The sequence below is a fragment of the Acomys russatus genome, chromosome 26 (assembly GCF_903995435.1).
Source record: "Acomys russatus chromosome 26, mAcoRus1.1, whole genome shotgun sequence".
In the NCBI taxonomy this organism is placed as follows: Eukaryota; Metazoa; Chordata; class Mammalia; order Rodentia; family Muridae; genus Acomys; species Acomys russatus.
The window spans coordinates 19161347-19172362 of NC_067162.1; the positions used below are offsets into that span (position 1 = coordinate 19161347).

At 43.7% G+C, this 11016-nt stretch overlaps 1 protein-coding gene across 1 annotated transcript in view; it reads right to left on the reverse strand.

Moving 5' to 3' along the window:
* LOC127209667 (carboxylesterase 1D) overlaps window positions 1-9370 on the reverse strand; it is an 87577-nt gene extending 78207 nt beyond the window's left edge. Inside the window, exon 1 of the mRNA XM_051169348.1 lies at window positions 9105-9370. Coding sequence (XP_051025305.1) covers window positions 9105-9370 — 266 coding nt within the window. The remainder of the gene's footprint in view (window positions 1-9104) is intronic.
* Between the last annotated feature and the right edge of the window lie 1646 nt (window positions 9371-11016).

An 11016-nucleotide genomic window follows, 5' to 3' on the forward strand; every position in this document is an offset into this window, starting at 1 on the left:
CGTGAATAAAAGGCAAGGACTCCATGGTTCCACTGTCCCCTTCAGACCCAGTTCCTCCATTTACTGGCCATTCGGCCTCTAGCTTCTGTTATGTAAGAGCTAATCCATGTGGCTTGCTTCAGAGGACATTCTGTCTTCCCAAACAGCCCAAGCAGGATGGAAGGGCATCTGAGTACTGTGAAGCACAGGAAAAAGACTTCAGGACCAACAGAATAGGTTTAGATGGAGCCCTAGAAGTCACCTCTCTTCAGCCACTCTCACTTTGGAAGTCCTATGAGCACATAACTGAATCCTATAGCCAGAAGGACCCCAGAGGACTCCAGGAAAGAATGGGGTGGTTTTCCAGGGTTGGGACCTACCTCTGCAATTGGCCTGACATCCTTGGTAAATAAGCCAGGAGTCAGGGCCACGCCACTCTCAGAAATGGCCCTGTGGAAGAGGTTCTTGGACAATGGAGACAACACCTGGCACAAAGAGGAGAAGAGGTGGGTTTATACTCATAGGAGGGACCACTGACTCATTAACCCCATTAACACTCCTCTGCTCTGGTCGTTCGTGGAGACTGTGGCCACCTCACCTATCTAGTCCACCTCTGAGACTTTTCTCAGGCCTAAGACTCCACAAAAAAACTCAGTAGAGTGAAACTAGGGTGCAGAGTAAGAACAAGCAGAGTAAGTGTGCAGCAAATGCCTATAGTGAGAAGACAACTACTTGAAAGACATTTTAATAATTCCTAGCCACAAATTCTGTTTGAGAGTTTTTTTTATTACTTTGAATTTATCTAAAAAAAAAAAACTAATGATCATGAAAAAAAAAACAAAATGAGGAGGCAGTTCAATGGTAGAACTATATATGTTTCAAGATAACTTGAAAGACAGAAAGAAGAAAGAAGGAGGAAATGGTGGTATTATCATGGAAGTATACAAAGATATCTACTTAATATTCTATTGTTTACAATGGAAACAATGGGAAATATCCCGAGGTCCTAACATTTAGAATATTCATGTCTTACCATGGAACTCTGCAATTATAAGTGATATTACTATTTAAGTGTTTAATGTTTGGGGAAATATTTATGCCATAATAAATTTTAAAGAAGTTTCATTGTAAGAACAGCATAATTGGATTATAAGAGTCAGAGGATGCATGGAAAAAATAAATAAATGATAAGTGAATAAATAGATAAATAGATAATATACATGCTCTTGCAGAAACATGAGACCAATATGGCAAAATATCCACAGTGACCACGTAAGAGTCACAGGGCTATGGATCGCTTTTCTCTCCCTAATATTTCTCTGTGATTTCTCTTTCTTTCGATTTAAATACATGTGCATAGAAATGCAATAGCTAAGTTGGCATTCTGTTAACTCTGCTAGGTTCTTACACCTACCATAACTTTCTATAACTTCTCTTTAACTCCCATTTCCATAAAGTCACTTTTTTTTTTTTACAGCTCATGTCACATGTTTCTCACATCCACTACCCATTCTTTCCTGTCTCTCTCTCATACACTCTTCCTCTCACCCGCTTCTCATAAAAACTCATCCCTCTGCTCCAGATTCTGATGCCCCCCCCCTCCTCCGATCATTATGGACAAGCCATAAGGCCACCTCAGAGAAGATCTTGTCTGCTCTCCACACTTGAGTCCCCTAACATGTAGATGTTGTAGGACATTTGATCCCATTTGAACCCCGAGATTTTGAAGTGTAAAAAACCTATTTCTTGTTTGACATGGTTCAGGCTTAACACACACCTTTAATCCAAGAACTTTGTTTATTGTAAACAGGTGATTACGATTACGGTGTGGTTCAGCCAGCCTTAGCACAGACCTTTAATACATGAGCTTTCTGTACACAGGGTGTAATAAAGTTAGCCCTAGGTCAAAAGGTGGAGCAAGAAACTAGCTGAAAGGGATTAAAGAGTAGGAGAGACTTTGAGTTGAAGGGTATTTAAAACAGCGTGGATAAGAAGAAGAGGATTTTGAGCTTTGAGCTAGCCTTGAGTTTTTTGGCCTTTTCCTGCTGGGTTGTCAGCTGAGCTAGTGAGCTTTTGGGGCTTCTTCCTCTGGGATATGAGCTAAGTAGAAATGTCAGCTGGATGTTTTCTCTGCCTCTCTGAGCTAACAGGTTCTCAGCACAGCATCTGGCTCCTAAGTCTTTATTAGTAAAATAAAACAGCTCAGATTTTTGCCCATTATAACAACACATAGATCTATGTTGAACTCAAACAATTGCTTATTCCTATTTTTAGTTTATAATCAACCTTAGTTCCCAACGCAAGCAAAGGGAAGCGCCCAGCCCTAGCTAAAAATATGCTGATAGTTGTTAGCACCTGAAAGAGGGAACACTGGTTTTCTGTTAGAGCATGGCTCCTGGTGGGTAAAACACACCCTAGTGAAGGCCATACATCCAAGAATATATGAACAACTTAAGCTGTATTTGATGAATTTAGGACACAAAAGAAAAAGAACACAAAGTTGAATGAGTAAGGAGGAGCAGATAGATAGGGCAGGGGACAGGAAGAATGAATATCATCAAGATGCATTGCATGACACTCTCAAAAACTAATAATAAAAACATATAAGGCCAAAGACTTCTGTGCAAAACGAGATTCAACCTGTTTCTTGAATAAACATGCTTACATACTTGAAAAAATATGGTCAATTAAAAAGACAAAAACTCAACTAAGTGAAGAGGCCAGGGGCTGTCGCTGATCCATGCTAGAACTGGAGATGATAGCTGTAGCTCTGGGGACAGCAAGTTAAATTCCAAGCTTCCTAGGAAGCAAATACAGTTAGTTTCCTTGTCAGCAACTGACCATCTAATGTTGTGCAGTGAGTAAAATCGACACTGAATCAAGGTCTGAGGTTTTGAAAGGAGCTAGCTGGTCTCTGAGAGGTACTATCAAGCAGCAGGATTAACAAGCCTGGACATGAGGCCCGGTGCCAAGAACACTCACAAGAACCGAGACACTGAAACCTCCTGCTGACTCTCCAAAGATGGTCACGGAGCCTGGGTCCCCTCCAAAGTTGGCAATGTTGTCCTGGACCCAGCGCAGTGCTGCCACCTGGTCCAAGTGACCCCAGTTGCCCCGGCTGTGTTCATCCCCTGTGCTGCAAGAGATATAAAAGGTATGCATTGCATGGCAGGGATCTTAGGACCACATAATGGATTGGGGTTCCTTTGCAAATTTCTGAATCCAGGTGAGCTCAGCATCCCTGGCACAGGAAACTTCCTCTGCACGAGGCTCTCACTCATTACTAACTACACACTAAAGGTCCAACATACATCCAACTCTAGTGTGAGGGCTGCAGAGTATCTTGAAACAAAGTAAAACATATGGCAACATTCAGGTCACAGCACAGGGCACAGACTAATTGATAAAATCAGAACACAGTGTCGATGACTGGCAAAAGAAAACCAGGAAAAGAAAGAAGCAACTGGTAAGTTCCTGGTGTGTTTTTAGACTCAGCCAGAGAAACTGAAAGAGATGTCAGAAGCAAGAAAAGTGTGGCTAAGGAATGGAAAGGCACATAGGACCCAGTAAGGACTGAACCCCGATTATAAAGGAATTTATCAAATGTCCCTGTGAAGGGCAGCATCACTAGAGCTGGTTCGTAGCATCTTTGCTTCTTCAGATGCAATAGTTTGGATTTGGTCTTTGCCACAAGGGTTCATGTGAAGGGGCTCTGGTTTCCAATGTGCCAGGTTGATTCAGTAGCAGCATTTGTTGGAGATGAGATCTTTTATTGGGTGAACTGTATTCAGCTGAGATCTGTATGCTCCAGGGAATCATGCTAGACCCTGAGAAAATGAGTTGTAACCAAAAGGGCAAGACTGCCTTTCCATTTTCTCTGACTTCCTACTTTGCCTCATGGCTGTCTCTTTATCCCATAGACCCAATTTCTGTTTTTCTACCATGATGCAATGTATCCCAGGGTTGTCCCACCCCCATACCCAAATCCTAGTCCTTGTTTTCTAGCTGCCCAAACACTGACCTAAATAAATCTAATTTCCTTATCACTGACAAATTTAAAATACGTTGCTACAGAGCTGATCAATACAGAGACCAACTGGCAGAGAGGAGGGTCCACAAACTCTACCTGAAGAACCCCAAGAGGCCCAGGCGGTACTGAATGGCCACCACCACCACGTTTTCATATGCAGAGAGGGCCAGTCCATCATAGGTTGATGCTCCGCCCACTGCCAATGCACCTCCATGGATCCACACCATCACCTAGTCAGCAAAAGAGAAGAACCATGCTTGTTGTAGGAAATAGAATTGAGAAGGGGCTCAGAAGACTTCTGTTTTGATTTTTTTGTGGCCTGGCCCTAATTCAGGGCATCACGCTCAATGTTCACCAGTGCTCAGCTGGGTTGCAAAAGTAATATTGTCTTTCATCCCTAACTTACCTGGCTGGAAGCCTGGATGTCACCTCATTCAGTGTCTCTACCTTTTTCCTTAGACCTATGAGCCAAGTCTTCCCAGGCCTTTGATGGCATCATCATCATTGGAAGAACAGAGGACAAAGATGTCTTTTTTCCCCCAGCACTCTGACTTCCTGATATGTGGTCCATTCAGACATCCGAGTCTTCAGCTTCCTTCTCTATAAACGATGAAGGCTTATATGCTCACCTCCAGACACCTGACTGGTACCCTTCCCTGTGCCTTTACTCTCCACCACAATCCTCCCCATCATGCTAGCCCCAGTTTACATCCACTTTCTCCATCAAGTCTTCAGCCATCTAACTGTTAAGAGTGTCTTCTTTATACCAGGTTCTTTTATATGACTTGAGGCGCCGAGGGATGTAATAACCTTTAATTTATGGCTTCAGAATTTAGAGAGCTCACATTTCACAGAACTGAAAGATGATAACAGTTGCAATCTTATACAGCATTGCTAATAAGGACAGGGTAATCTTAGTGTGGTAAAATGATTGTTATTTATAATACAGGAACAAAGACGGCCCCATTTCGTATATAGAAAAAACTGAGGCACCTCTGCTGGGGAACCCCACAGCTAATTAAAGGTGAAAGTAGGACTTGAGCAGCCATCTCCTAAGCCAGTGTGGCCCATGGCCACAGTTCCATGATGTGAGCCAGGATTGAGGCCCTCCCACAGCTCCGACTAGAGTGTTAGTGCTGTTGTGTTCCTTGCCAGGACTCAGGTGCAGCTCAGCAGCCACTAAGGGACGTTTACAACATGTGAGGAAGAGAGAGGCTAGGAATGCACATGGTTCCTACTCTTTCAGCAAGTGGAAGCAGATCCAGAATCTATGCCCAGACCCCCTGTTTCTAGAGCTTGGGTACATAGCTGGACATTGCCTTGCTTTCCAGACACCATGAGCATCTGTTTCTCCTCACCTTGGGCTCTCTACAACCTGCATGGAGGGTCTGAGTCTAGCTCATCTTAAAGACTGAGCCCTCAGGGTGGCCAACGAAAGGTTGAAACTGTTGTCCTAGGTGTCTGTGCAGACCTCATGACAAGATTCATGGAGGCAAGGCTGTGAGTAACTGTTTTATTAATTTATGCATATTACATCTCAATTGTTAGTCCATCCCTTGTATCCTCCCATTTCTCCCTCCCTCCCACTTTCCTCCTATTCCCCTCCCCTATGTCTGTGACTGAGACTGACCTCCTCCCGCTGTATATGCTCAGAGGGTATAAAATCTCTTCTTGGTAGCCTGCTATCCTTCCCCTGAGTGCCACCGGGCCTCCCCATCAAGGGGATATGGTCAAATACGGGGAACCAGAGTTCATGTGAAAGTCAGTCCCCACTCTTCACTCATCTGTAGAGAATGTCCTGTCCCTTAGCTAGATCTGAGTAGGGGTTCAATGTTTACTGCACGTATTGTCCTTGGTTGGTGTCATAGTTTGAGCAGGACCCCTGGGCCCAGATCTGCCCATCATAATGTTCTACTTGTAGGTTTCTAGGACCTTCTGGATCCTTCTATTTCCTCATTCTCCCATACTTCTCTCTGCTAGAGTCCCAAAAGAATGCTTTCCCCTCTGTCCCACTTTCCTGGTAAGTGAAGACTTCCATGGGACATGCCCCTTGGGCTAGTGTCCAGATATAAGTTAGTATATACCATTTGAGTCTTTCTGTTTCTGGGTGAACTCACTCATTATGATCATTTCTAGCTCAATCCATTTGTCCACAAATTTCAGGAATTCCTTGCTTTTTATAGCTGAGTAGTATTTCATAGTATAAATGTACCACAGTTTCTTTATCCATTCTTCTACTAAGGGACATTTAGGCTGTTTCCATGTTCTGGCTGTTATGAATAAGACCGCTATGAACATGGTTGAACATATGTCCCTGTTGGGTGGTGGAGCATTTTTCTGGGTATATTCCAAGGAGTGGAATAACTGGATCTCAAGTCCAAGTGGATTAAAGACCTCAACATAAAACCAGAGACATTAAATTGGTTAGAGAAAAAAGTAGGGAAGAGCCTGGAACACATTGGCACAGGAGACAACTTTCTGAACAGAACACCAACAGCCCAGGCCTTAAGGTCAACAATTGACAAATGGGACTTCATGAGGTTGAGAAGCTTCTGTAAGGCAGGAGACACTGTCAACAGAACAAAGCGACAGCCTACAGAACTGGGAAAAGATCTTCAACAACCCTACATATGACAAAGGTGTAATATCCAAAATATATAAAGAACTCAAGAAATTAAATACCACCAAGCCAAATAACCCAATTAAGAAATGGGGCTCAGAACTAAACAGAGAATTCTCAATGGAGGAATATTGAATGGCTGAGAAACACTTAAAGAAATGCTCAATGCCTTTAGTCATCAGAGAAATGTAAATCAAAACGACACTGAAATTCTATCTTACACCCATCAGAATGGCTAAGATCAAAAATTCAAGTGACACCACATGCTGGCAAGGATGTGGAGACAGAGAAACACTCCTTCATTGCTGGTGGGAATGCAAACTGGTACAGCCACTTTGGAAATTTATCTGGGGCTTTCTCAGAAAAATGGAAATAGGGCTTCCTCAAGAACTGTTTATGTTCTTGCTTCTTCTCTCGACCCCTAAGTAGACAGACACAGAGTCCAAAATGGAAGCTGATCAAATGGGTCAGAGTGAGATTTGTTCTCCTTTCCTCTCTAAGCAAACATGTTTAGGCTCAACTGCTATTCCAGTGACTTCTACTTCCTCCTTCCCTGCTGAGCCCCATTCCAGGTGCTCCCAAGAAACTGGGTGGGTGCTCACATCATGTCTTATTCCACTACAGGGCTCAATTCTTTTACAGGAGCTTCTCCCTGAAGTCTCTGGCCTGTACCTGGCAGCCTGCCGTTCCCTGGCCTCTTCATTTCTATGGGAAATGCTGACTCACTGGGCCATCAGCAGGTGCCAAAGGCAACCAGGGAGGGGAGGGAGCTACAGTCCAATCACAGGTGGTTGGCAAAGGGCAAGAAAAGCATGCATGAGATTGCCCCAGACTCCTCCCTCCATACTGCATAATGGGCCATGAGATTTTCTGCCTGGCAGTGAAAGCTGTCATGGGTAATGTGGAGAGAAGGGCAGCACACATATCCTTTGCCAGCCCCTGCCTAAGAGTACAGGTGTGAAGATCGAATACTCAAGCTCTGCACTCCCTCCCTGTCCTGACCGAGTTTCTCTGTCTACACAAAGAGACTTGGGTTATTCCATTTCATCTCAGATTCCTTCTGATTTTAACTTTACTAGAAACTTGTCTTAACTGATCTGGGGATCAGATTTTTAATCCAATAACTAATAGCAATCATTTTGTAAAACGTATAGGCACTCCAGATGTATGGCAATTTCACCAAAATCAAGGTCCTTGGAAGAAATGAAATGATGCATTTACATTTTCTGTGGTGAAAAGAAGCTCTTGGTCCATGATCTGGTCCTGGCTTGTCTAGCCCCGTGTCTATCTGCCCTCACCCTTCCCAGTCACACCAAAGAACTGAATGCTGTAGCACATAGGATAAGACTAGTGGTTTCCAAACTTACTGGCAGCCTGCTGCTCTTTGTCAAGTCGGCAGGAGTGTAAATATTTAGGTAGAGACAGTCTTCAGAAAACCTGAGGTGGATTTTCTCCTTTCTGTTGGTTAGGACGTCATTGATCCTCTGTCCTCTCACTGCATCTTGGGAGCACCTGGAGGGGAGAGTGAACACCTGAGATTCCAACACAGAGAAGCTGGAAATGTTACCTGGGTCTAGACCTTGCACTAGGATATTTAAGCTTCTAAACGGAGCTGCTTTTGTAAGACTAGAATCTGATGTAATTAGTAAGAGAGTCTTTTATGTGTAAGTGGTGTGAACCCAGAGACTCTCAACCCAGTAAAGGAAAAAGTGTTTGGCATCCTGAAGCTTTTGGGGGCATTCTGGGTAAGGGAGAGATGTTCAAAGTCTGACCTACCTGGGATATGGCGATCTCACCAGTGTCTGGGTACTGCTTGCCCTTGGCTAGGCCTAGTGCAGTGGGTTGAGGGTGACCCTGGATCTTTCTCATCAGGTGATCTTTTTCTAGTCCTTTTGATACATCCATGAATCTGGAAACTACTAGAAATAATTGTTTAGCCTGTTGCAAGTTATGACTGACATCCTTATGGGATGGTCTCAACAGCCTGCATTCTGGTAGTCACTAAATGCTGGGTGATATTGGCTGAGTACTTTCCCTGCTTTGTGACCAACTCTTCCAGGTCTAAGTAAAGTCAGTGCTGTCTCTGATGACCTCTGTCAGTCTCTCATGCAAAAACAACTGTTGATTTCTCTAACAAGAAGTCACAAAGAGCCAATGTAGAATAGAATAGAATTGGTGGGAATTACTGAGTCATCCCGGAGTCCCGGACACTGATTTTAACTTTCCTCATATGCTAACTCATTTAAGCTTTAGATTAGTGAACCCCTGTCCAGTTATGTTTATACCATCAGTCTAGAGAAGGTATTAAACAGAGGACTCTAGAAGGAACAGAAGGTCTGTAATGCTTTTAAAGTACCCATGAGGATTCCAAAGGGAACACCATCTGAGCAGAGGGTATTGGAGCATCTTTCTCCTTCATCTCTCTAAGACAGATGCTCTCACAGAACATGGCCCAGGCCCACCTCAGCAGCTTACATGGGAGGGTAGGAGGTGGTGTTCTTCACAAAATTCCATGGCTCTGCAGGCTGGAGTGGAGCAAACCTCAGGGATCCAAGAGGGGGCTTGGCAAAGGGGACTCCCAGGAAGACGGCCACGGGCTGTGTGAATCCTTCTAAGCTGACATACTTCCCCAGGACTTTGCCATGAACAGTGTCCACCATAGGAGGTGAGGACGGGTATCCTGGTAGACAAGGAAGAGAAAAAGAACACATCAGAATGACAAGATCAGACCTGGATTCCATGTGTGTTTTCCCATTTTCTAAACGCTTGACCTTGAATAAGTTACCTAAATACTTCTAGGTCTCATTCGCTTCCAATATGAAAGTAGGACAAGGAACACTTGCCTCAGAGGGTTGGTTTAAAATTAAAATGGAGTATGAGATAGAAAAGCATCCACCCAAAGTCATTATGAGAAATGAGCTGTAGGACAAACAGAACCTTTGGTCTCTCTCTCTTAGAAACCTGTATCTATTAGGACCCTGGTGCTGAGCTGCATGCTGGACTAGATGATGAACCCCCTTTCTCAGGATGGTGAGCCTTCTATGGAAACAGACATGCTTGATCTAATGCTGAGATAAATGCATTCAAGAAGAGTGAGTAGGAAGGTAGGTGCTAGAAATGCATCCCAGGAGAGGGATTAGGAAGGCAGGTGCTAGAGAAGTTGAAAGGATGAGGGTGGCTACTCACTGACATCACTGAGGAACTGAGACATTCAGCAGGAGGAGGCATGACTAAGAATGATGGAAATAAAAGAGTGGTTCAACAGGAAGCAGAAGTAAGAGATCCAGAAAGTATAAGACCCTGGCTATGAAGGATGGGTGGCCTTTGGATGCCCAGGTGGAGTCCATGAGATGGTAATTTCTAGGATTAGGTGTATGTTGGGGAGACACTGAACACCTGGCTAAATGATTAGATTTCACATGGTGGGCAAATAAGTGACAGATGTAACACAGTGATCTTCTAAAATACTCTGGTCTGTCTGTGTAGGATCCTCCAAGGGGAAGAGAAGCTGGGTCACTATTCTGTCTGGCCCTTTGGCTCCATTTTTGGACTGTAGACAATCTTTCCTCATCTTTCTGCAGCTTCCCCATCTTTTCTTCTTCTACCTCTGTGGGACGAGAAAGAAAGAACCCCTCAGATCCTCCATTAAGCATCAGGAGGCCATCTACACATTAAGTCACCATCAGTTCTGGTGGTTCCCCGTTTGCTTAATAGCGTTCTTGTCAGAGCATCACTCTTAACATGTGATTTCCATCCTCCGTTCCTAACTGCTTCCCTTTAGCTGCAGAAAATGTGTCACTTCCGCCCTGCAAAAGTTTTGAGAGAGAAAGAAAGAACATGAAGTTGGGTGAATAGGAAGGTGGGACGAGCTTGGAGGAGCCTAGAACTGTAAGGTGATCAGTATTGTATAAATTTTAACATTATGATAATAATAAGGTTCAGTCAGAAAAGAAAATTCCAGATTTTTTTTTCAGAAATTGCCTTGGCATCAGAAAGTCTCTATAGGAATCAAGCTTACACAGTAGTGTGAGCCATGAGCTCAGTAATCCACTCCGCAATATGGATATTTGGTAGATTTTATTTCTGCTGCCAATTATTGTAAATAAAAGTAAGTGGACTTATGAGGAAACACATGTACAACTGATCCTCAACTGGTGACGTTTTGACATGATGACATTTGATTAATGATATGTGCTTTATTTTAAGATCATTAAAATTTTCAGATTGTAACCTCGTCCTAAGTCTAAGATGAGCTTTACAGAGGACAGCCATTAACACTGGAGGCCCTTTTGGGAAACCCTGGTTACAAGCCTGGGGCCGTGGCTGGTGTCGTTAGAAGTCAATCCCATGCTTGACTGCCTTCATCACTGCTGTTAATCACGGTTAT